The 27,198-nt window shown below is 48.4% G+C and overlaps 1 protein-coding gene across 1 annotated transcript; it reads right to left on the reverse strand.

Annotated features, from left to right (window-relative positions):
• Positions 1-243: 243 nt before the first annotated feature.
• Positions 244-26,623, reverse strand: SLC22A5 (solute carrier family 22 member 5). Its single transcript, XM_061422843.1, has 10 exons — positions 25,954-26,623; positions 19,048-19,151; positions 11,511-11,665; positions 10,143-10,314; positions 8,894-9,020; positions 7,060-7,160; positions 5,004-5,218; positions 3,323-3,505; positions 2,052-2,187; positions 244-1,695 (listed from the first exon to the last, which is right to left on the reverse strand). Exons 1-10 carry the CDS (start codon positions 26,344-26,346, stop codon positions 1,608-1,610), a joined length of 1,674 nt encoding a protein of 557 aa, XP_061278827.1. The 5' UTR covers positions 26,347-26,623; the 3' UTR covers positions 244-1,607.
• Positions 26,624-27,198: the final 575 nt, after the last annotated feature.

The raw sequence follows: 27,198 nt of genomic DNA on the forward strand, positions 1-27,198 counted from the left end.
ACAACTGCACAGAGGCGCTGGTCTTACGCTCCACTTGCAGGGGAACCCAAGTTAAGACATTTGTGCAAGAATTCTGGCTGAGTCCATAGTCAACAGAGCGAGGGTCTCTAGTACATGGGGATTAAATCTTAGCTTTAGAGACTAATTATAAACTTCTGTTAGAATTAGTCCAAGCTGACACAGAGAAAAGTCACATGAAGGTGTGGTATGACTTACCAGACTGAAAATAAAATTTGTGGGCAATTATTATTTTAAAAAATCATTTATTAAAACATCTTCATTTCCCAAGGCACTTCAGTAGCTTTCACAAAAATACCTTTTTTTTTTTTAAACCAGGTGAAGCATATGCTCTAGGAGTACCATGGTAACATATTCAGAAAAGAGAAGACAATTTTACATTGAACACAGAGTATCTCCCAGTGTTAAACCACTGAAGTGAGCAACTCTGAAAGACCGTGAGCACAACTTAACTTTCTTCTTTGTAATTTTTTCCCATGATTAAGTATCACAAAAGGAACACACACAATGACATCATTTTTGGCACTCAGAGAAGTGCTAGTATAGCTAAGGCTGGTGAGGCCTTGCAGAGGTGGCAACTGCAAAACATTGCCAGAGTGATTCTGGGTTGAAACGAACAAACCACGAAACAAAAGACAAAACCAGGAGGCTGAGGAACCAGCCTTTCCTACGTCTATTCTGAAGGGCAAATAACTTAAGGAGAAAAAAGACATAACAACAAACAAACAACGAACAAAACACAATCAATCAAAATCCACATTATAGTTTTGGGAGAAGAGACAAGTTTGCTTGTCTCTCTCACTGATTTACTTCCTTCAAACCATACGTCAGAGACCATAGTAGCTAGGAGACCTGACTCACACAGCAGTGGAAAACAAGTATAGTAGCTTCAGTGACGCATCTCTTGTGGGCCCAGACAAGCCCAGTGCTTTGATCAGATGTAAACAAGTCTACCCAGTAGCCACTCGGAGTGGTCCAAGTGCTCGTAAGTCAACGCACTTGTCTGTGTTCTGTATTTGCTCAGTTTCCTCCATATTAAATTCTTCTAGATTTCCCCAGACCTGTGTTCTCCTGCCCTGGGGAAGCAACAATATCCTTTGTATCTGAGAAAGTATGAGAAATCAAACTTCCTGTGAAATTACTTCTCTTCCTCTAAAGGGCACCATTAGAGGGAAATGGGGAAAACATGTTTTGTGGGGTGGGGGTTGGGGAGGGGAGGACTTAGACCTTCAGGTCTATCAGAGGCCTTTTTAGGTAGTCTGAAATTAAAATGTAAATTTAGCAAATGCCTCTCCTATTTTTTCCAAATCCTACTGGTTCCAGTTAGTGGTTAACTTCTTAGGAAGTGCCAAGTCCATCATTGTAATGGTTAGGATTTATCCAAAGTTGTCTGTCAGTAGCCAGAGTCCCTGGAGAAAGGTAGTGTCTAGGACCATAAGCAGCTGAGTTTGGATGTCCATCCACGAGCAAGGCAGACACGGAATCCATAGAATCAATAGCAAAGACCTTTGCCACTGAAGGACCAGTGTCTGCACAAGCCACTTCTGACAAGACAGTCTTTCCTCTTCACTTTCTCACTGGAGGCTGTGTTAGAAGGATGTGCTTTTAAGGACTGTGGGGCTTTCTTCACCATCCTTTAACATCCTTGTGTGGCTTGGAGTTTGCCTGTATTTTATTCTATAAAGACAAGTCAAACAAAAGTTAGTAACAAATCTTAGAAAGATTATCTACCAGTCTCAAAACAAACCTCACCCCCGCCACTGCCATAGCTGAAGTTATCTCACTAAAGGGGGGAAAAAAATCATACAGCAGATTCTGAAAGGTTTCTCCTTGTCTCTGTACTATCCCAGAGTTGCTGTTGCTGTGGAGAGGTGAGTGATGACCTGGTGGTCTGGGTCCAGCCAGAAAGAACAGGCGGTAAGCACCTGGCCACGTCTGATCCTCTTACGGCTAAACTAGTCCATGGCATTTCTGAGTTCGTGGGGAACTCTCTGCCAGGCGCATTAACTTTGTGAAGAAGGAGGCCTCCTTACCCTTTGACCCTTAGCATCTGGTCAATGGTGTCTGGGAGTGGAGTGCCGAAGGTCTCTGGGAGGAACAAGGTGAGGATGGCTGTCAGGATGGTCAGACTCCCCATGAGAATGTAGGGCAGGAAGCGGTCGTAGGCACCTGTGGCGAAGCAGACAGAGTCCCAAGCTGGGGGTGCTTAGACGTGGTCTCTCCCCCTCCTTTCATGTCCCTGGGACTCTAATGGGTATCACCTGGCTTCTCAGCCTCGGCATCTCCCAGTCTGAGCTGCCATATTGGAATGTGCCACCTAGGCAGGTCACAGAACCCAGAGTTGGCACAAACCAGCAGTACCTTGGTGTGGGGAAGGGTGTAGACTGGAAAGATGGGGCTGGGCCATTTCTATTTGTATTTCCTTTCTTTTTTGGCTACACCCTGTGGCGCGCGGGATCTCAGTTCCCTGACCAGGGATCAAACCCACGCCCTCTGCAGTGGAATTGCAGAGTCTTAACTACTGGGCCACCAGGGAAGTCCCTCCATTCCTATTTCTTAATGCTGGGTTTCCAAGGAACTTGAGGTACTTATCTAGGGACAGGAATAACTCCACCTCTCCAGATGTGTCACAACCCACTCAATTTGTCTTCAGGCCAGGTCAGGAGGTGTTTCTGCTTGTCAGATCTTTGCAGCATATTCACAAAGTGCTCCCAAGGTGGGGCCACCCCTCCCCAGAGATGTGTCAGCTAGGAATATGCAGGGGGACTGAAGCTGCTGTGAAGAAATAATTCTGAGAAAGATAAAACTGGGGCCCTGTCACGTAAAATGCCATAACGCAGATCTTTGCACAGTGTAGAACTGCTGCGTTGAGTGCTTCACGTTACAGAGGTTCTCTGTTCATCAGATCTCTTCAGTGGACATCTTTCCCTTCCTATTCCTTTTAAACTCCCTATTCCTATTCCTTTTAAATTCCAAGAAGGGATTTCCCCAATTAAGTACACTGGCTCCCCAAACACACTGCAAGTTCTTAGGACTGGGGAATTACGTTCTCTGACGGAAGGCCTAGGAAGGCTAACACAGGCACAAAACCCTCCGCTCTTGTCAATTTCTAGCTTGTCTACAGGTTGTTTTCCACAGGAGTGCTTCCACCACAGTGCACCTCCATAGGAACCTTCTCCAGGCATAGATCCAGTCTTGGCTGTGTGTACACTTGTTTTCCTGTTGAGCAGTCCCAGCCCACATTACAGCCAATCAGTGCTTCCACCCCAACCCTCCCGTGTGTGCTCTGCCCCAAGGGACTTACCAAGGTAAACGAAGTAGGGAGACAGGATGCTGCCCAGGCGGGACGCTGTGGAGCTGACTCCCACGCCCATGTTCCTGACCACTGTGGGGTACAGCTCGGCCGTGTACACGTAGACCATGGAAAAGGCGGCTGTGACTCCAAACTTACCCACCATCACCAGGACTGTAGCCAAGTAATACAGCTCTGGAGAGGCAAAGGGAGGCCAGTAGGAAGAGGCAACAACCCAAGGTACACTGCTGCTGAGAGTGGTTTTTTTTTTTTGCCTGAAACAGACATATTTTTCTCCCTTTCTTTCTGGAAAGGGATGGGGAGGGAAGTTTCTATAACTTCCTATTGTGGGATAAGGGACTTATGTCCCTCCAAGTTGCTTACTGAGAGGACGCTGGGACTGGCAGCTGTGTGAGGACATACTCTTCTCCTCAGCCTAGAGACCACCAGAGTGAGCCCCTTGATAATCCAAAGGAAACTTGCTCCCCAATCACAAAGTCACTAAAGACATGGAACCTCATGCTGCCAGCACTGTGGAATTAGCTAAGGATTTGTGTATAAATGGGAAGTTCAATCATAACTCACTTCACACTTTCACTCTACTCAACACTTCATAGACCAGCAGACCTTCAGGAATGACCCTCTGATCTCCCCTGCTTGCAGTGCCAATGAGGAGATGCTGCGAGTACCCTGCGGGTCTCCCTGAGCTCCGGTGTGAGCCTCCACATACACCCCTGGGCTCCCAGCCACACTATGCAGAGTGTTGCCAGCCCCAGGGACCCAGAGGTCCCCCGATCCATAACAACTCAGGGTACCACCATGGACATGAGGGTCCGTAAACCGTTTTGTGAGTTTTCAAAGACCTCACACCCTTCTGGAGGATACAAAGAAGGTTTTACAAATAAACTCCTGCAGCTGGCCTGTGAGAACCGTGCTGTGGACGGACCCTCCCATTTCCCTCCCCTCACCTCTTACCAAACAGTCCAGGCTCATTCCTCCTCAGGGTCTTGGCCTTTGCTTTTTTTTTTTTTTGGCCTGAAATGTTCTGCTTCTAGACTTTTTCGTGGGTTTCTCCATCATTTCATCTGTTGCTACTCAACTGTCCCCTCTTCAGGGACACTGTCTATGACCACTCTATATAAACCAGCTCTCCAATGTCCTTCATTGTCATTATAAAAGGTAACACTGTCTGTACTATACTAAGCATTTTATTTACTTGTTCACTGTCTGTCTTCCCAACTGGAACGTGAGCTCCAGGAAGACCTGGGGCCCTGCCCAACTAGTTTACTTCTGCTCGTTAGCCCCAAGCACAGTGCCTCTCCCACAGTTAACACTGCGCAGCTGCTTATTGAATGAATAAATGACAAAGACAGGGCCAGGTTGAAAAAACACAGGGATGGCTCTCTTCCCTCCCCCTCACTCTGCAAAAACAAACACGCACACATTAACTTGGGTAGAAGAGTACCATCAACTGCCAGCCCCACATGGCTGCTGTCCTTCCTGCCCCCAAAGCCAGGCCATGATGACTGTCTGGTCCCAAGAGATACTTTCTCCTGATTTGTTGGACGAGAACACAGATATGCAAGCAAGCTCTAACGGCATCACTTCATGCTCTTTACTAATTGGGTGAGACAGTCGTAGAAACTGAGTGACTCAGTGGATATCTCAGACCGCAGACACGTATGGGACCTACCTGGGGGCACGAGCTGCACAAAGAGAAGAACGCTGCCACCTAGGAAGAGGGCGGTGGCCATGGAGTATCGACGGGGCAGGTGCCGCAGCAGCAGCCAGGCCAACACGTACGCTGGGACTTCAACCACGGCCGAAAGGAAGCAGTTCAAATAGACGTCCCCATGCAAGTTAGGGGTGTCCAGGGAGAGCCCGAAGTAGCCCACTGATATGGTCAGCCTGAAACAGAGTGCCGAGGAAAGCTGGAGAAGCAGCATCCAGGTGTCTCCCTACCTGGGCGACTTTTAAAATATCATTACTGCAGGAAATTCAAAACTATCCTCACCAGGAGGGTAGCAGATTTAACCTTGAGTCCTGCTTCTTAGAAACAAAGATAACTTCCCCCAGACCAGGGTACCTTTTGAGTCAGAGCACTTTCAAAGTATTCCAAAGTGTCCCAGCAAAGACATATAATTCAGACAGATTTCCTGTGTTGGAAAAAAAACCAAGACCCAACAACCTGTCAACAGGCCTTTTGACTTTACAAATCCTAAGCTGTGTGTGCTCAGCAGTGTCTGACTCTTTGTGACCCCAGGGACTGTAGCCCACCAGGCTCCTCTGTCCATGGGATTCTCCAGGCAAGAATACTAGAATGGGTTGCCATGCCCTCCTCCAGGGGAACTTCCTGATCCAGGGATTGAACCAGTCTTCTGCGTCTTCTTCTTCTCCTGCGTCTTCTGCACTGGCAGGTAGATTCTTTACCACTGAGCCCCCCAGGAATCCTAAGCTGAAGCACTCACAAAAGCCTACCTCCCTACTCTCTGAACCTCCCAGATCCAGCAACTGCAGAAGGAGCTCAGGAATGAGTAAAGAGGCAGCTATTAAGTGGGGTATGGTAAGGTTGGTGACATAACATAAAATAAGGAACACTCACTGGTCAAACATTTAGAGAAAGATCCCTGGCAGACCCTTTGGGGCGATGAGCCAAGAGACTGGTCAGAAGCAGTTGATCCTAATCCCCCCAGACTTGTGAGGAGGAAAGGGAGCTCCCAGTGGGCCATTTGAGTGCCTGTCTCCAGCAGACATTCCTTCTGTTGACGGTCAGCACTTTTTGGCAAACCAGACCAACATGAATCAGATTCTTTCTAACTCATCTGCAGGTTGAAGCCACAGCCGCTATAATCAGGGAAGAGGGCTCATACAGGAGTCCCTGGGAAATCCAGAGCAGGCGGAGAGCCCGGGTGAACCTCAGGACGGGTGACTCACTGCAGGCTGGCAAGTCTGTGGCGCAGGCTGAAGGTTGGCTTTGTCCAAGGCCGACTCAGGGGCGTGTGCTGCCCCGAGGGATCCCGGGCCATTCCTTGGAAATGGGTGACTCACAGTACCCCCCAGGGAGCAACCCAGCGGGCTGCCAAGGCTTGTTGACTCCAGCAACAAGGATTCTGAGATGGAGCCTGCCTTCCTCCCCTACTGCAGGCTCAGGTAGTCACCTGTAATCTCAAGTGTCTGGCCACAGAGCAAACACTCTCTAGGCACTCAGATGTGTTCCTTCTTTCTGATAAGTCACAAATCCCTGCCTGACACACTTGGGGAGATGCCATGTGAGAAGGAACTTGAAGAGGACATGCAGGCCATGGCTCTGCCTCCAGGACAGTCTCCAAACATTCCAGAGGGAAGACGTCCTGCTTCCACATTTCCGGAATGTACATAGCAGCCTCTGTAACCGGTGGAGCCTTCACTTAGAACTTCTTAAAGCCCTTACCAGTCCTCCTGCACTGATGCACTGTCGACAGGAACAACTCAACTAGGGCCCCAACATGAGCAACTCTTCACCTTATGGCCCGGAGGGATCCCCAAAGACCCTGTATCTTCCTCAAGAGCCCCCACAACAGTTTTCGTAGTCCTGTTCTGAGATTCCGTTAAGAACCAGGACACGCCCACTTTATTGCAAGGCACATCTGTGCCACTTTCTGATGACACAGGCTTTCAATTCTGGTCTGAGACATGTCTGCAAACGTGAAGCCTGAGAGCTACTGCCAGAAGCTGCGTCTGGAGGCCCCGGGTAGGTCTCACTTACGCACCACAGAATTATGGACATGACGGTGATCATCCGGATGTTCCGGGTTCGGATCAGATCCAGGATGCTGTGGGACTGCTGCTTCTGGGAGCTTAGGTCTTGTAGCTGCGGACAACAGGGCAAGGGTATGGGAGGGAGAGAGTGTTGGAGACTTAGAGACCCCAGAACATCGAAACTCTGGCATCTTAGCTTTCTGTGTCTCTGACTTGGGGAGTGGTTTGTGTTTCTTGCTTGAAAAGAAAAGTAGGTATAGAGGCTGTGTCTTGGGCTGTAGAAGGCTTCACCAGGCCTTGTCGATAACAAATTTGTGAACAAGAAAGAGGAATAAAAGTAAGTGACCAGGCTGTAACACAATGCAGCCAAGGAGGAGGCCTAAGCTGATTGCTCTCTCTGAGCACCACCCCGAACCCTGTCAATGGCCACATTCCAGGGAGGCCTCTGAGCATTCCTTCCCAAGCCTGGCTCCCAGCCTTCTGGGTCAGAGAGAAACTGGCTGTGTAGTTTATTGATATGATATTTTTTAAAGAATTAATGTTTTTTGGTCCTCCTACCATGTAGTTACTGGTCTACTTCCAAGGAAAAAATTTCAGATAGAAAAACAGGAAAATTGACCTTGGCTTCACCCAGTGTAACTTCCTATGAAATTTGGCACGGTCAAGGACATTAATAAACCACACGTCTAAACACACTGATGTTGCTTTCTTAAGCAAACCCAGCTTTGGATTCTGTTTTTCCTGAGTTAGCAGTTCAACAAAAGGTCAACTTTTGACCTAACTGATCCCCTGAAATAGCCTCATTTCTATAAAAATGCCAGTGGATTCATGGGTTCACCAGACTGACCTCTGCAAAGCTCCCAAGGCTACCTCACTCAGAAGCCTTCCCTGCCATCTACCCCTTACTGAACTCTGACCGAGTCCTTTCTAGGACATCCTGAGTGGGAGCTAGTGCTGGGCCACTTCTTAACTGTGAGGCTGGCAGGGCTGTCAGTGGCCAGTGGCTTCTTTGCCACCTCTAGTAACTGGTCTCTCTTCCCCAACCCTGAACTCTGCATCGGAAGTCAGACTGGCTTGAACGTGCCTTTGCACACAGCAATATGCGCCTGCTGGCTCTTCTCACAGCCAGGCCCTCGTCTTTGTCAGAGAAGAGACACACTCCAGAATCCCATCAGCCAACAATGACAAGGTCTAAGCTCTTCTGGGAGCCACGGGACTGAGGAAAACTGCTTGTTACAGACAGGGTGGAAACAGAAAGAACAGCAAAGAGAAGCAAGATCCAGGAATCAGGCAGAGCCAGGAAATTACTCACTGCACGGGAGAACAGGGTTTGCAGAAAGGTGTGAGGTTGGGGGAGGGTGGATGTCAAAAAGGACCTGGCTCTAGGACGATACTCAACCACTCCCCATTGGTAGGCGGAAGGAGACAAGACAGTTTTAACTCCAAATCTATTTTTGTTTCATATTTTAGGCAGTGCATTTTTTTTTAATTAGAAACTGCCAAGGTATAAGAAACAATGATTTTCCAGAATGCCAACTTCATGGAAGACCTATTACACATAAAGAGTTTTTATTATGAAAAGTAATGGTTCAACTGTATGATCACCTAAAAGAGAAGATTTATACAAAGTATGAAAATCTAAAATCCACAGGGAAGGTAAAGGAATTGAGGCAGCTGGCACCTTCTCAACTTCTGAATTTTAACAGGACCTGCCTTGGGATCAGCTGGGGCTTAGGCATGGAGAGGGCTGGGCTGCTATGTAAAGGGAGGGTTTCGGGGCTGTGTGATGCTGCCCTAAAATTGTGGTCACCGGGACCCTCCCAGCAGCCCCTGCACAGCGCTCACCTCACTGGAGTCAAAGATGGTTGAAGGTGCAATGATCCCATTGGTTTTGGCAGCCCTACGGATGATCACCTCTGCCTCCTGAAATCGTCCCTGAGAGATGAGCCATCGGGGGGACTCAGGGATGAACCTGGAAGTACAAGAAGCAGTCTCACTGAGCCTTCTGTCCCTCAGACCAGGTGGAGCACACGTGGAGGTGGGAAATGGGGTTTCAGAACCAGAGCGAGGTTTGAGGAATGTTTGATACTTCCAAGCCAGAAGCCAAGAGATGCACTGTGCTGCAGCCAGTAAGTGTGAGCCTCTGATTACACTGGAGTACACAGAATTTACAGGCGCCGACACACCCTGATGGGTGGGATTCCTCCCTGGCTGGCCACTTCCCATTTCTGAGGAGTGGTGGTGCCACCTGCTGGACACCAAGTAGACAGGCACAACATGGGTTCCTGCAGCCTGGCTTCTGTCATGGGCTGAGCTGGGGCCGGGGAACACACCTCACCTTGCTGTACTCCCCTGCTTGTTCCTGGCATCCCCAGAAGCTTTTGCACTGACCTCTGACAGCCTCTAGTTTATCGTCATCCCTCCCTCCTTGATTTTTCCACTTGACTGTCTATAAGGCACTTGGGCGTTCTGAGACTTTGTGGACCTTATTTTCTACCTCACCAGCTGGCCTCTGCCCTTGGGTCCTAACCAGGACTCATCTGTCTCTTCTCCCACTGTGCTCTGCAATGTTCTCACATCCACGTGGGCCAGGGACCTCGCCATCCCTACGTGCAAAGTGGGGTTCCCGCCTCAGCTTCATTCTCTCTCTTAGTATGGAATAGCCTCCTCTCTGCTTGTCCAGCTCTATCTTGGAGGCTAAGATGGAGCCTGGCTTCCTCCATCCTGCTACCTGGAGGACTCTCACTCACAATGTGCTCCTTCTTCTCTCAGTTCTGTGGCACGAGGATGTAGCAACACGCAACCAGAGCCAGGGCCTCAGCTGTCTTGTCCTGCGGTCTGACAGCTTCCTGGAGGTCATGCTAGACTATCATCTCGCAGTTACTGCTTTTTCCTCTGTCTACACTCCGATCAACGCAGCACAGGGCTGAGAACAAGTCTGTTGATTTCCTGAAGTTGTTTTGTTTTTGGCTTTTCTGTGGATGGAAAAACATTCTGAAAGAACTTAGGATGTGTGGGTTGCTGCTGCCCCCTAGTGAAAGCCAGACAGAAGACACCCTGCTAGTGGGTACCACTAGGCACAGGGCACACTCACCACCACAGCGCTGCACACAGCACCCCCGGCACCGTCAGCGCCAGCAGCAGCATCCGCCAGTCTCTGATGAAGTAAGCAAACAGTGGCAGCAGCATGTAGCCAAACGCATAAAATATGCACACGCCTAACGTAGAGAATATAATACGAATTGACTTGCCAAGAATTTCTGTTCCTGTTCAAAACAAGGGAGGAGTCAGGTTAGTATTTTAATTCTGGTCATTTCCTTATTCATCTTCTTTTGTGTAATTTTCAACATACAGATAAGGGATCAGGAAGAATTATCTCAAAGTTTCCAAGCCTTTGGGAGGGACAGGATTCTGACCACTTGCTGCGGGTACCTCAGGGTTCTCTCCTGACACTGTCATCACTTTCTGAAACCCTATGCTAAAGATGCCATGTGGGGCCTCAAATTTAAATCTTCACTGAGGAAGGGTTCATTGAAGGCAATTTTGCTATTATAGCCACATGGGCTATTGCACTTTAAAAAAATTTTTTTTCTATTAAATGTGAAGAGAAACAAACAATCCTTTCAACGATCAAACCAAGGAACCTAATGACCCAAAAGCTAGAGTTAGAGTCCTCCAAACAGTGAAACTGGCAGCTTCTCAGTGAGAGCAGGCCAAAGCCCTGCACTGTGGATTATGAATTAAAACCCTGAAGGTCTCGTGACTAAAGCCCACCCCTATCAATTCATTCTTTTTTAAAAAAGATGTTTAAACAAATGTGGACCATTTTTAAAGTCTTTATTGAATTTTTTACAACACTGCTTCTGTTTTATGTTTGGGGTTTTTTTTTTTGCCCATAGGCATGTGACATCTTAGCTTCACAACCAGGAATTGAACTCTGACCCCCTGCACTGGAAGGCAAAGTCTTAACCACTGGACCTCCAAGAAGTCCCTCAATTCATTCTTGCCAGTCAATTTCACTAGCCACTGTGCGTTTCAGAAGAGGCAGTTTTCTTCCCTGGTGAGCCTGCCAATCATGGCCCTTGCTTCTCATGTCATGCCTTCCTCTTTCCTTAGCTACCCCAGCCCTGGGAAATGGCAGGCCCTATTTTTAACAGAAGATGTTTAGGTGAATTCTAGCAAAATGGCCATCAAGTACTAATGAGACCAAGGTGCCACAGGTCGGGGGCCAGAGAAGAACTGGAAATCAGCAGTTAGGCTATCGTGCTGCTGGGGACGCGAGGCTGGGTGGGCACTTGGAGGACTCAGCTTCCATGCCTACTAATTGGGTCCACCAAGGATCCCTGGTTGGCACTGCCAGAGACCACCTCCCCAAAGGGACATCACAGCTGTCCCCAGAAAGTGGGTGGTGGGATGATGGTGAAACAGAATCAAGTACTCAACTCCAAACTGATGGCCATACCCAGGACAAATGCTGCCACATAGTTGGAGATCTGGCCCATGCCTACAAGGAAAAACAGCACGGTAAACATCTCAAAGTTCTTCGAGAAGATCTGCAGGAAGCTGAAGCCTGTCTGCATGCCCATCGTCACAAACAGCACGTTCTTCCGACCAAACCTGGGAAGGAAAGGAGAGTGACAGAGAACCAGCTGGGAGAAGGCAGCATGAACGGGCCCCCCGAAGTGGGGGCTTTCCCCGGGGTCATTCAGGGAGGGGCTGCAGACAGTGCTGCCAGGGCACTTGGTGAGGGGGCCGTCCTGGTTTCTCGGTCCCTAGGCTGTTACTAATGCACAGCCTGGGCACCGGCGTTGCCCAAGAGGTAGTGCCAGAGTTAACACAATGATCACAAGGGACTGAAACACACTCATTATACTTAAGTTTATACATTCATAATTAATATTTTTCAAGAGTTGGTTTACTTTGGAGGATAATGGAGAAAGAATTCATTATAGATGAAAACTGTTTAAATAAAGGGGAAGACATTTGTCCTGACTTTTCTATGTAAACTATATGAACAGTAACCAGTAACAGATGAGGGAAAGATTCATTTCATAAAAGTATTCCAACTATTAAATGAAACTAAAGTGATACAATTAGAACATCATCCTTTTATGACTTCCAGTGAATGAGCAGATACGAGTATCATGTTTCAATGACTGCTAACATCATAAAAAGAGACACTTGAACACTGTATAACTCCTACAGTCTTGCCAAAGGGGCTGAATCTGATGAAGTCTCTGGATCTAGCTGCAATTTGCAAGAAATGCAGAGGAAAAAGCAATATGTTCAATTGCACTGTAAGTATACCCTCAGCAAAATTCAGACTGGGAAATTCTACAAGTAGAATAGCCCAGGCAAAGAAAAGGATGGAGAACCCCTAGGTTAAAGCAGACTAACAGACATATAAAAATTTTTAAGTGAGCAAGACTAAACTTGTGTTTAAGGATGCACATTTGGATGATAAAACTACCAAAAACCCACAGGGAAGTGATTATTATAAGTCAGGCTAGTGTTTACTGATAGGTGAGGGAGGCTATTGTCCTTGGGATGCGACAGATGAGTGGGGCTTCCTGGTGGCCAGCAAAGTTCTATTTCTTGGCTTGATATTTATATGGTTATTTCCCTGGAATAATTCATTAAACCTCACTTGTTCTGTGTGGTTTTCTATATCTATGTTCAATTTAAAATTTTTTTAAATGTTGTTTTTTGGATTTGTTTGGTTTCAAAGACAGTGCTACAACAAGTAGGAACAAGTCAACCTAGTTCATTCAACCTAGCAGATTCAGCTTGAGTCTGGCCAGGGCTAGCAGACACCCATTTTCATTCAATGAATATTTATTTGAACATCTATTATATACTAGTCACTATAAATGTATTTGAATAAGAAAAAAAGACATGGATTCTGCCCTCAAGGAGATTATAGTGTGTAGTAGAGACAGACAGTCATCATATTTTAATCACTCTGCTCAATGTACGATCACACAGTGAAACAAGAGCGCTGAAGGATCAGCATCCTGACCCACAAGGGACCCAACGAAGGAACCTATCCTGACTGCAGGTAGAGGCTGGGGACTTGGGCATTCAGGGGAGGTCTCCCTGAAGATGGGGCACCAAGATCAGACCCAAACGTAAAGTAGTTGTTGACAAGAGGGGGTAGGGGAGAGTGACCAAGCTTTTGATGATACAGTACAGTGGGGGAAGTCAACATTAATACTATGATAACATCTTTTATTTATTTCTGATAGGCAATGTGAAGGCAAGGCACAAGGAACCAGTGTAATAATGTAAACCAGACACCCTGAGGAGGTCACCTGTGTGGTCAAGGAAGGCCGTGGCATGGGGATGGGGGTCCGGGAATGTTTTGCTGTGACTATGAGAAGAGCACGTACAACTGTGGTTGGAGGGGCAAGACGAATGCACGCGAGGGGCAGCTGGTCAGGAGGAGACTGCTGAGGGTGCCAGGGGGCCAGTGCACAAGGCCTTCAGCCATGGTAGAGTTTGGTGCTTCTCCCCATTACAACAGGGGTTTGTTGTTTTTGATGATACTGGCATCTAGTAAATAGAGGCCAGAGATATTTTGAACATCTGAAAATACCCACGATAGTCTCCCACAACAAAGCAGTCTCTGGGGCAAAATGTCAACAGTGCCGAGCAACCCTGGCCTAAAAGGAGACTCCCCTGCATTGTTCGGAACAATAGCGCCGTGCATGCCAACCAAGGGGTGGGGCCTCCCTACCCTGCTCTCCCCTCCCAAGGGCTCCCTGGAGAGTAGTGAAGAGGACAACTCAGGGAGCCCTTCCACTGCAACAATCCTTGGCAATCTGGGTTTGGGGCTCAAAAGAGTCACTTTTTAAAAGAAACATTTGTCTATTTTTATTCTTTGATATTATATTTATGTGTACACAGCACATTTGTAAAATACAGAAAAGCACAGAGAAGAAAATAAAAATCAGCTATATTCTCTGACAGCCACTAACATTTTTTTTTTCTTTATTTTTCTAAATTGAAGTATAGCCAGTTTACAATGTTGGGCTAATTTCTGCTGTACAGCAAAGTGACTCAATTATACACATACAGACATTCTTTTTTCCTCTTCTTTTCCATTACGGTTTATCCCAGGAGATTGGATATAGTTTCTTGTGCTATACGGTATTCAATAGGATATTGTTGTTTATCCATTCAAAACATAATAGTTTGCATCTACCAACCGCAAACTCCCACCTCCCTCTCCCTTGGCGACCACGACTTTGCTCTCTCTGTCTGTGAGTCTGTTACTGTTTTGTAGACAGGCTCGCTTGTGTCATATTTTAGATTCCGCATATAAGTGATATTGTATGGTATTTGTCTTTCCTTTCTGACTTGTCATTTAATATGATAGTATCTAGTTTCATCCACGATGCTGCAAATGGCATTTGTCTCATTCTTTTTTTATGGCTGAGTAGAATTCCATTGTACAGATGCGCCACATCGTCTTTATTCTTTCGCCTGTCGATGACCATTTAGGTTGTTTCCATGTCTCTGCTATCGTGAACAGTGCTACTGTGAATACAGGGGTGTACGTACCTTTTTGAATTACGGTTTTGTCCAGGAGTGGGATTGTTGGTCATGTGGTAGTTCTATTTTTAGCTTTCTGAGAAACCTCCACACTGTTCTCCACAGTGTCTGCATCAACTTACATTCCTAGCAACAACGTAGGAGGGTTCCCTTTTCTCCACACCCCCTCCAGCATTTTTTTTTTTCCCTTTCCCAGCATTTGTTATTTGTAGACTTTTTAATGATGGCCTTCTGACTGGTATGAGGTGATACTTGTCACTGTAGTTTTGATTTGCAAGAAAGGCTCACTTTTAAAATCTGTCAACACAAGGTTAAACATACACATGTCCACAAAAATAAAAATATCAGCTACTTCTTCCCTAGGGTTGTGCCTCCCTTATAATTCTGCACTTAAAGGTAACTCAGTGACATCAGATAAAATGCTTTGGCAACCCAGGATTATGTTATTGCTCTTGACTTTTAGGCTTATTCATATTCCTGAAAGGAGTCCTATATAAAAAGTTACTGTTGATATCACAGACAACACTGGAGGGCATGAATGCACTGCTCTAAGGCAATCTGTTAGGCTAAGGTTTTTGACCTGGCTCACTTAGGAGAAATCTGTCCACCCCGCAGAGCCCTGGGGCCGCCCAACAGGGTGCAGACAAGCTTGGGTGGTACAAGGAGCTGAAGGCAGGTGCCACAGCCAGAACAGCCACATTTTTGGCTATTTCATTTACTGGACTTAAAGGATCCTACTTAAAAGAAGACGTCTGCTAGCAAAAAAAATTTTTTAAAGGTTTGAGAAGCACTGTACTAGCCCTTCTGAAGAATAAGGTAGCCTTCAACACAGTCACTAACTTTGTTTCTATTGTTTCCTTGGGAGCAGACCTTTTGAAACTTGAACACTTTCCTCAGATCATCATGGTGTTACGTGGTCATCAGGCTCCGAAGCTGACCCACAGTGATCTATCTATTCTATGACACAGCTGACCAGAGAAATGTGCTGGGTTTCAACTCTGAAACTAGGGTACTTCCTCCTAGTTTTTCACATCAAGGTAATTACTCTGAGTCTCAGCTGCCACCCCACCCTGTGAGGAGGAACTCCCACTTCCGCTCCAGGAGGCCCTCTAAGCTCAGTCCACGGCATGCCCTCCTCTCACTCTACACTGTTCCCATCCACTTTCCAGGCTTTGATGAGGGTTCTGTGAACTGACAATTCCCAAATGCGTTTCTCTAGCCCAAACCTCTCATGGAGCACCCTATCCATACATCCAACTCCATACTCAATTACTCCTATGAGACCTGAAGTCTCATAGTCACCCTGAATTAAGTATGTTCAAATGGAACTCAGTACCTTCTCCTACAAACTTTGTCCTCTTCCACAGGGCTTTGTCTTTGGGAAGGGCATCACCACCTGCACAGTTGTGCAGGCCAGGAGTCTCCCTCCCCTCACTTCCTGTGCACACAGAGCTAAGCCCTGTCGGTTCTACCTCCTTCCACTCCTCTCCGTGTCTACTGCCTTCAGCCTAGTCCAAGTCACCTTCATTTCCTGTATAAATTATTGTGATAACCTCTCACTTGGTCTTTCTGCCATCCCTCTTGCTTCCTTTCAATCCTTTCTCCACCAAGTTATCAAACAACTTTTTAAAAAATGCAAAGCTGATGATGTCACACTCTCAAAAGCTCCACCCTGCTACGTGCTGAAAGCCCAGACTCCTGTCACCTGCTAAGCCCGGCTGCTCTTCTGCTTGGGACTCAGCCTGCCTCACTGTGGTGTCTCTATTCCACTCTCCACACCACTCCAGAGCACTGTCTCCAAGCTCCTGCGGTGTACCATGCCTTTTCTTGAGTCTAGGCTTAAGCACTCTCAGCTTTCCTGCACAGAACACTCTTTCCTCTCTCCAGCCCTTTAGCTGGCTAATGCCTACTCATTTTTCAACCCCTAGCACATGGTTCATCATCTCAGGCCTCCTCTGTCATACCCTCTCTGAGTACCTTGTACTTCTCTGTATCACCTACCATCACAAAGGGTAATAAGTACTTCCCTCAATTCGTTGTTTAATACATTCTGCCTTGCTAGAAGGCAAGTTCTAGAAGAGTGGGCACCTGGAACGGTAGTTCACAGGAAACAGGATCAGGACTCTCTGGGCCCTAATCCTAGCTCTGCCACTTGCCAGCTGTGTGACTCTGGGCAAGTCATTTAATCCCTCTGGGCTTCATTTTTCCCATCTGTAAAATGAAAAGAATAATACTTCCTGTATCATAGGGTTACAAAGATCAAATTATTTGTTGTTTATTTGTACAGTACTTGTAAGAGTGAACGGCACATATTAGAAGCTCCGTATGTATGTATGTATTTATCTATTTATTCATTTACTTTGTGCTGTGCAGCTTATGGGATCTTAGTTCCCTGCCCCAACTAGGAACTGAACCTGTGACCTCGGCAATGAAAGTGCAGAGTCCTAACCACTGGGGAATTCTCAGATGCTCTGTGTTTATTAAGTAAATGTAAGTAACTAACTGATGCTTGCTATAGGTTAAGAGTTCTCTTGGGTGGGGTAGCTGAGTCATATAGTAAGTGTATATTCACCTTCAGTAAATACTGCTATGCTCTAAGTGTATTTATAAAGGATAAACAGGAAAAAAAGTTTCATTAAAATATGTATTTAAGTATGTAAATGTTGAGATATATTAGTTCCCCGCCCTCAGTAGGAACTGAACCTGTGAGCTTGGGAATGACAGCACAGAGTCCTAACCACTGGACTACCAAGGAATTCTCAGATCCTCTATGCTTGTTAAATAAATGTAAGTAACTAACTGATACTTGCTGCTAGGTTAAGAGTCTGGGGAAGCAAAGGCCTTTCCCCTAAAGGAGCAAGTTTCTCAGGCTCATCTAGAATCAACAGTCAGTGGTCACGGCCTACTGAACTCTTTAATACTTACAGGTGACTGTGGGAATTTGCCCCTTTCAAAAATCACTAGATGACACACTGGAAAAGACAAATCTAGTGAAAAACGCACATATTTCTTATGAGGAAAGACTCCTCAGGTAAAGATATTAATCCATAGATGCAATATGCCCGAACATCCCTCTGCATGAAAGCTACAGGGTACGATGGCTGTGTGCTCAAAGCAGGACGACATCCTCAGCTTGAACCTCTCTATGAGAGACTCCCCCTGCTGGGAGGATGCTGGGACTCCTCTCCACTGGGTGATCCGGTGTGGCCAAGGAGCTTGCTGAAGGCTATTCTCCTTGCCACAGGCTTCTCTCACAGACCCTGAAGTCCTGAGATAAAAAGACACAGTATCATAAACCCCTCTGTGAATATTGTGGTAACTCTGGAACTTTCTCCAGAAAAATGCTTGCATACAACCTCTAAAATTTTGTAGGTAATCTCCAGCGGAGATGAACTCCCTAAGCCCCAGACCTTGAGTCAAGAGCCCTGGAATTATACAAATCACCTGCTTATGGGTTGAAACAGCACACTTCCTGATTGCTGTGAAGTACGATAACCACAAGCCTGTTAGCTAAAGGGAATCAGCCCTGTGAGCATAAGAGTTCTGCCCGTCACACTGCCATCGGCTAGTGAGACCTCCTCTTACCTTGAGGAAACAGTGATGGTTTTTGGGAACACAGAGGCAACTGTCTATGGAACGCCCTAAGTCTAGCCAAGGCTATGGTTTTTCCAGTGGTCATGTATGGATGTGAGAGTTGGACTATAAAGAAAGCTGAGTGCTGAAGAATTGATGCTTTTGAACTGTGGTGTTGGAGAAGACTCTTGAGAGTCCCTTGGACTGCAAGGAGATCCAACCAGTCCATCCTAAAGGAGATCAGTCTTGGGTGTTCATTGGAAGGACTGATGTTGAAGCTGAAACTCCCATACTTTGGCCACCTGATATGAAGAGCTGACTCATTTGAAAAGACCCTGATGCTGGGAAAGATTGAGGGCAGGAGGAGAAGGGGACGACAGAGGATGAGATGGTTGGGTGGCATCACCGACTCAATGGACATAGGTTTGGGTGGACTCCAGGAGTTGGTGATGGACAGGGAGGCCTGGTGTGCTGTGGTTCATGGGGTCACAAAGAGTCAGACACGACTGAGCGACTGAACTGAACTGAACTGAAGATCTACAATACAGCTCATGTGCTTGTGTGTGGTGTCTCCCTCTCCTAATGTGTGAAGACACCAAAGGGTTATGCTTACCTAGGGAAGGCCAGCCAGGAGCCACAGAAGTGAATCAAGGCATATTTCCTGGTCAACTGGATCATGGATACACTCAGCTGAGGTTGCTTTGCTCAGCAAGCATCAGTGAGAGGAGGCTGCTGACTCTCCTTACTTGGAATGGAGTCTATAGTATTGATGTGCCTTCCCTCTTTTCAAACACACAGCCCAGGCTGAGAGGATACTACCTGGCTCTATGCTGGGGGCCCCAGCAGCTGCAGGAGACAGATACCCACCTTACCTGTCTGAGAGCTGCCCCGAAATGAAGGAGCCCATCAGCACACCCACGAAAAACAAGGAGATTGTGAGCGGGGCCTTCCAGTCGTCCTCACACACCAGGTTCCACTGAAAGAGGACAGAAGGATGTATTACTTCTTTTTCAAAGTGCTTTAAACGTTCAGCTTCTTGGAAAATGAAATCAGAACATCCCATATCCTTGCATGCTTTGTTTACATGACCGCAAGGGTGTGTGAGCTCACTAAGGCAGGTGACAGCCCACTGGGCAGCAAGGCATGGCACAGGTTTCCCCTCAATGGGGAGACTGGCCATCTTGTTTTTCATAGCTTTTAGCCTCATTGTTTTGTTATCAGTTTCAGGCAGGGAGCAGGTACTCTGCCCACATACCAACCAAAGAGGAAGGGCGAGCCTTCACATGGTCACTTCTAAGGATCTGGGCTGAGGCTGGGACTGTGAGTAGAGCAGGCAACCTCTCAGTGGGGTCCAGGCCATTGGCATGGATGGCATATGAGTGGTTCCGGAGCAGGGCTCTGCAGCTCCAAGGGTCAGGGCATCCAGCAAGGAGATGCAGCCAGAAGGCCTAGTATGCACCTTCTGGATCTGTTCCTTCAGCTCTGCTCAGGTCCTGACTCTGGGCCAATGACTCCTGGCTCCTGCTGACAGTTAGAGCTGGTATCCCTGATGCTGTGCCAACATAAGGCCCGAGTACAGCCAAGAGCACTGAGCTGGGAGCCAAGAAGCTGGGTTGTAACTCCTACTCTGTTAACTAGCTACCCAAGCCCATCGTGCCTTAATCTCCCCATTTATGAAACAGTGACTGGGGGTGGGAACAGGTTGCAGTGCTTGGTTCCCGGAACCTGGTGTAGAGTTTCACCCACAGTTGGCATGGGAAGAGATCTGCGGGCATAGGGAAGCACTGAACACTCACACATGAGATTGCTCCAGCCTAACAAGGGCCAAGAGAAGGATGAGAAACCAAAATAGGAAGCTTGCTGGTTCCCAGAAAAATGTTTCCCAAAACAGAGAGATGGTACTCTGTAATAACCAAGAAGGCCACCTTCCAGGGAATTCAGCCCCTTGCTTGCCTGGTGACAGGCTGCATGCCTGCCCTCCATGGATCCTGTTGGCTCCTGGGGAAGTACACGGCTTCCAAGAAGAAAGCATCTCTTCCAGGTCAAGGTCAGAGGGAAAAACAAGTCTGCTTCTCAGCCCTGCTGGGCAGTGCATGCAGAAAGCCTCCAGGCACCTCAGAATGGGTAGAAGGGCAGCCCTCAGGATGGATCGGAGAAGGCAATGGCACTCCACTCCAGTACTCTTGCCTGGAAAATCCCATGGATGGAGGAGCCTGGTAGGCTGCAGTCCATGGGGTCACTAAGAATCGGACACGACTGAGCGACTTCACTTTCACTTTTCACTTTCATGCACTGAAGAAGGAAATGGCAACCCACTCCAGTGTTCTTGCCTGGAGAATCCCAGGGACGGCGGAGCCTGGTGGGCTGCCGTCTATGGGGTCGCACAGAGTCGGACACGACTGAAGCGATTTAGCAGCAGCAGCAGGATGGATCAAGAACCCCTGCAGAAGATGATAAGGCTCACTCAGCCGCAAGCTAGCTCTCCACTCTGGAGCAAGCCTGTGCCTTGGATGGACTGAGAATGGGTGGTGATCCCCACTCCAGGGAAGAGTTGGGGGTCACCAACTCTTGAGTCTAGAGGAAGCCCAGACTAGCAGGGGACAAGCAAGGAGCACTAAGGCCCAAAGGTTCAGGCAATGGCAGCCTTCTCATCTCTGCAGTCTCAGTGGTGCCAGCACCCAGATACCATCTTCCTTCTAGGAGGGTGTGTGCTCCTAGGGCAGCTGCCATCCAGACACGGCTGCTGAAGTCAGAATAGGAGTGGCAGGGAGTTAGAGCTGAGGGACTCGGTGAGGGCGTGCCAGCCTCTGGGTGTTAGATTATGGTTATGGTCACAACTGAATATGATGGGATCTATTCCCAGCTAGCAGGCACTACTTTTGTAGTGACAGAGATTTTAAAAAAGACTGAATAGAGTCATTAGCTGCTTCTCAATAGGTCTCTCATGAGAGCTGGGGTCTGATACAGCTGAGCCAGACTAGAAGTCCAGAGGGGCATTTTCAATGAGTTCTGGAGTGGCACCTCTAAACCCCCACCTCATGTCGGGTCTCCCAGTATAGGCTTCTAGGGGCTTCTCGACTGGCAAGGCCAGATGTTACCTGAAACTAGGTCAAACAATGCTCTGTAGGAGATAAGGTGACTGAAGTGTTCATCAAGTGGATCCCCAGAGCATCTCTCCGGCTCCAGCAGCCTCAGCCCCTCCACTTGGTTCAGTGTCCTTACTCTGGGCAAGCATGTAACTACCTAAAGTAACTGGGCTCTCCATCTACTACCGACATGTCTTAACAATCCTCATGGCCTGGCTCTGGGCCCTCCAAAAGCAAGCAAGGGTTAGCAGTTCCTTCCTACTGGCCACAAGGGGCCTGTATATAGGGTCAGGAAAGGGACTAGGTTTCAACAAATGAACAGAAGGGCAAGCACGGACTGGGTTCCACCCAGCCAGCCCAACCCACCCACCTGGCAACCACCAGATGGACTGCAGCGGGCTCTAGGACTTGGCCTGACCCCCCTAAGGAGGGGTGGGATGAGAAGCCCATAGAGTCCAGGTTATGACCCAAGGTTTGCTGTCTTTACAGCAAAAGGAATCTAGTATTTCTATACTGAGTTCCTGGCTTGGCAGCCGTGACTAAGGCAGCTACAGATCAGCTCACTGAAGACGCCACCTGGTATGAAGGATGAACTGTATTGGCTGATGATAATAGGTATTAACCTTAGAACTAAATGTGTAGGTTTAAGATTTATGTCATGAGTCTAGCATCATTACCCCTCAGCTGGGTGAGCTATAAAAGCAGAAGCAAACTTAGAAAAAAAAAAATCTGAGAGTAACCCTGGCAAAGGGCCTAGGCTTGCTACCCTTCCTGGTTAGAAATGTGCCTTTCTAGCGGTGATGGCTTCTTGGAGATAGCTTATATATATAAAGCTTTTTAAATTACATACTTTAGTTAGGCACAGTTTGTTTTATGTAATTTATACCTCAATAAAGCTGTTTAAATTTTTAAAAAGAAAGAGAACTGTGTCTCTTGAACACAGCATGTAGTTGGTGCTACTTCTCAGTTATGGGAAGTACAGAGATGATGTAGTTCCCTGGGACTAAATGTTCTTACCTGTGAGTTGACTGGGAGAAAAAAGTGAGAGAGCCTGTGCCCACAGGGCAGAAGCTCTTTCCTAAGATGCACCCAGCCTGACCGCATCAGTGGTCAAACACACTGGTAAGCACTACCTGTTACTGAAGGCCATGCAGTCCTACACACGTTTCATCCTGCCTCCTGTTGCAGTTAATGGTGAATCCTTGACCCAAGGCTGTCAGGGCAAGGAGAACAATTTGCGACCACATCCTCTAAAAGCCTGGCAGAGCCCTGCAGCAGAGAGACTCAGTACCTGTTTGATACCTAGGTGAGTGAGTGACTCGATGGATAAAGGACTGTTAACCTTCCAAACCATACTATCCCTTGGGTTTCGTCCTTGGGCTTGGCTGCCCAAAGCCCAGATGAACCCTGAACTTCATTCTCAAGAACAGATTATTTTCCTTTCTCCCTCATCCCTTCTCTGGGTCCACTGTCAGAACTTTGACCCAGGGTGTTGGTTCTCAGCTAGCTAGAGTCTCAATCTGACCGCTCATGGTCAGATGGGTCTGCTGTGACTGTATGTACACAGGGGCCCTCAGGGATTTGCCATGAGCTGCAGGGGCAGGGAAAAGGGTCCGCACTTCCCTAGAGTGAGGGGAGTCAGAAAGGCAGAGCAGTGAGGCCCTGGCTCCAGGTCTTTTTGGTCTCCCCACCCCTTTAGTCAGCCCAGGGCCTGCCTCCCCAGTTGATGCAGCTTTTTCTTTGGGTGGATGCGGAGATAACAGTGGGTGCTCTCCTATTTTCTAAGACTATGCACTTACGAGATAAGGCTGATGGAAAAGCTGGTCGAGAAAAAGAGGCTTTCCAGGACAACAGGGAGTGAGTAAGAGTGTTGCCAAGGGCCAGGGCAGGGGGCTTCTGGGAAGCAGAGGAAAAGGGGACACAGAGAACTGCTGGATTTTTGGCTGAAGAGACCCTAACTCATGAGTGCTGGAGTAGCTAGACATTTCCAAAGGAAAACTCTACAGCCACAGGCTGTGTTATGGCAACACCAAAAAGCAGGTGACCCAGGCAGCCTGAAAATCACCCATGTTCCCAGAGAAGGAGGCAGCGCTGGGCCAAGAAACACTCAGGGATTGGAGCGCCACTGCATAGTGGAGTGGCTGATGCCCCCGCACCCCTGGGGTGGCGGAAGGGCTACAGAAGGGTTCAGCCTAGAAGCTCATGAACCACCTATTCCAGAAACATGGGAGAACAACCTCTTTCACCTCATAAACAGTGTCCCCTTCTTTCTGCCAATCCCAACACCTTGTTGCAGATCCACATGGGCACAAGCCCCAGTCTCTGGAGTGGGGGGTTACATTTACTTTGAAATATTCCACTTAATGCTTTTTGACCATCCCTGAGTTTCTCTTCTATGAGTTAAACCTGTCCTTTTCTTCTTCAGTTCTCCCACGGTGGAGAAGATTTCAAAATATTCATTAATCCATTCAACAAAAATGCTCCTGAGTACTCAATCTGCAACCAGCATCAATGTCAGGACTTGCAAGATATAAGTACACCACAAAGTTTAGTACTCTGTGTGCACTCAACTCCACAAAGAAAAAAAAATCAAACAGGAAACCGGGGGTTTTCATCTTCTGCTGAAAACCATGAATAGGAATTCCATACCAGTGTACTTACAAATACCTCTAGGCATGATTTGGGGCAGAGGGCGGGCTTGAAGTCATTTAACAGGCACAGGACTAGCTGCAGTGGTCAGCCGGGCAGGTCAGATTGAAAGAAAACGGGCCTTAGAAAAATGGAGCCATCAGAATGTTAATGTAACAGCTTCCAACAGTGACTGTTCACCAGAAAAGAATGAGCAGCCTTGAACCTAAAAGTCTGGCATACCAGCATCCTCAAACAAAGAGCTAAGTAATGTATTAATCTTGCCTCCCTGCAAAGACTGACAACCTGGAAGTAGGTGAAAGGGCACAGAGCTCTTACGAAACTGTTTAGACAGCTAAAGAAACAGCCTAAATATACAAAAGGAAAGGCTGATATTGGTAGCAACATAGCTCAAGGACCCTTCTGGAACAGTCTGCCTTTGGGAGCTCATCAATGCCATCACTGCTCTCATCCAAAGGCAGGATGGGGACAGCAAAGAAAGAGCAAATGATTAGAGTAAGCCATAAACATAGGGGTTAGGGCAAAGTCTTAAGAAATGCCACGAGCTGCTCCTGACTTCACTGCCTTCTCCTTCCCCAGGCAGCCAGATGCAGAATTTGCAGGGACTTCTAGGTCATGGAGTATGGCTTCCCCTCCGTGGTCTTTGCCTGCAATCTGAGGGACAGCCTCTACTTTCACAATGCTCACTGGCTTCCAGGAGGGTGACAGACTCGCTCGGGAGGCTGGCATAGAGGATTTGTGATGACTGTAAGTTTTAATACTCCGTGCACGCTTCGGCCACAGATCACAGTCAACTACCTCCAACCAGCGCCTCTCCTCTCACGCAGCAGTGCCTGAGGACACCGGAATGCTGTCACTCGCTGAGATCCCAGTGGGGCTCTTCTCACACTCCTACTACACACATGTGGAGTAAGGAGGCACAGATGCTGGGGACATCAAATGTCCAAATATACAAAAAACAACACACACACACACGTTTGTTGCGGCAGCACTCAGACTACCTTGAAGGGTGACAACTCCCAGAAGCAACATACACACACAGTCTCCAGAACCCATGTAAGCCTCCTTGAGGCTCCAGTAGGGTTTGATGCCATAACAGGAACTATGGACCATTCCCTTCAGCCTCTTCCCTGTGAATCCTGACCTTATGCCAGGTTGTGTCTTACTGTTCCAGACTTTGTCTCTGTTGAGCTATACACCCCAGACTCATCGACAATCCTCCTTCTCCAAGAAGCCTTCCCTACTCCTCAAACCCCTGTTCCTGACACACAGTGAACCTGGGCACCCGAGAGTCTTTCCAGAAGTGCTCTTTTTAATGTCCTGCTTGCTCAGTTTTGCTGAGACTACACAGAGTCAGAGTGCCAGAGCTGGAGTAAGATGCAAAGCAGAACCGCATGCATCCATAAATACCACATCATACATCCAGCTTTAATAATTACAAGGTCACCGGGGATAGAAAAGGCCACCCAAAAGGAAAATCCAAGGGGCTGGGGAATGAGAAAGGTTTTCCCCCTGCTTCTGATGAACTAAGGCTGTATGCTTTAACTAAATCTGGCTAAAGACATTTCCTTAGAATACCCTAAAACATTCCAGGTCAAGAAGTCACTCCAAATGGATCTTCAGATGCACAGAATCCTAAAAGACTAATGATAACTGACCATGAGTAAAAAGTAAACAATTTTTTATGGGGAATGACTTTGACTTTTTATGGGGAAAGACTTTGACTTTTTATGGGGAAAGTAAATGAGTATTTACAAGGAATTGCTAGAGCCTTCTTGGCTTCCTCTCCAAGGTAGCTAACAAGGAGGGGTGGCAAGACTGACAACCGTGCTGCGATGGCCACGATCTCTCTGGAAGTCACCACGAAAAGGGCTCCCGAGCCACCTGGCTGGAGGATGTCCATCACCAGTATGTAGTGAGTCCGCGGCGAGGGAGTGACAGTAGCCAGCACGCACCTTGGCGGGTGGAGTGCGCGACTTAAAAGACAGTGAAGGTCCTGCCTACGTCTAGGTCTCAGGCCCTGGGCGCGGACCTGGTACCCACCTCGGTGACGATGGTGGACAGGTAGATGTCCTGGCTGAACTCCCAGCCATCCAGGCAGCCCTCCTGCTCCAGCTGCTCCAGGTCCACATCGCGCCCCGGCTCCAGCCCGAGCTCCGAGAAGTTGACCATCATAGCGAGTCGGTAGCGGCGGCAGCTCTGAGGCACCTCGCGGCCGTCCTGCAGCCGCATGGGGACACTGTGGTTGCGCCACGCGCTGCTCAGGTTCGCGGTGTCCGGCACCCGGCAGTGGTGTTCCGGGGTGGCCGTAAAGAACACGGACGACAGGCCATTGAAGCCGTTGGGGATGATGCTGGCGCTGAGCAGGAAGAAGATGAGGCGCTGAAAGGGCCCCCACTCGCCTAGGAAGGCGGTCACTTCGTCGTAGTCCTGCATGCTGCCTTCAGCTGCCCGCGCGCGGCGCGCGGCCCGCGGCCGGGGGTCGGAGGACGCGGCGGCGCGCGGGGGCGGAGCGTGGCGAGCCTGCGCGCCTGCGCGGCGGATCCCCACAATGCGACCGAGCAAGGGTCTTGGGGACGGCCAGCTGACTGAACAGGTTCGCAAGCTCCTGCCGCCGCCGCGGCCGAAGCGACTGGCCTTACATAGTGCGCGAGGCCGGGGCGGGCTCTGAGCCTGAGCCGCCAAGCCCGCCCAGCCCGCCGGTGGCGCGGCGCGGACGGGGGTGGAGCTGGACCGCGCGTGACGGCGGTGGGCGGGCTTGGGCCGCCGGCGCACCTGGGGCTCCGGCTGGTCGCTGCCCCCGGGCGCTCTCGGTCTCCGCTGGCCTCTGTAGGCCAAGCCCTGAGGTTACAGCCGAAGGAGCCCTGGCTGAGCGGAGGAAGGCCGCGAGAATTGTGACCTCGCCGGCGTCTGAGGCCAAGCTCGCTGGCCCAGCGCGGAGCCCGGGGAGCGCCCGAGTGGGCGAGCCGGCTGATAGGCTCAGGCTCAGGTATTAAAAATACTGCAACGTCCCTTCTCCCCACCCCTCCCTTTACAGAGGTCTAAAGGGGTAGGTGACTAGCCCAGGGTCTCGTAGTTAGTATACTGCCCTTGACACCGCCCATTTTTGTAAAAGAGACCGTGATTATTTTGAAACCGGAACCGTTAACTACCCCAATGGAGAGACTGGGAACAAGGACTTAATTCTAATCCACATGCGCTTTTCACACTGTGGTCTGTAACAAGCCCTTTTTGTTGTCCTTTAACTTGTTCAAGCAAATGTAAAATTTTAACTTCAGTGTTATTGAC

Source organism: Bos javanicus, chromosome 7, assembly GCF_032452875.1.
Source record: "Bos javanicus breed banteng chromosome 7, ARS-OSU_banteng_1.0, whole genome shotgun sequence".
NCBI lineage: Eukaryota > Metazoa > Chordata > Mammalia > Artiodactyla > Bovidae > Bos > Bos javanicus.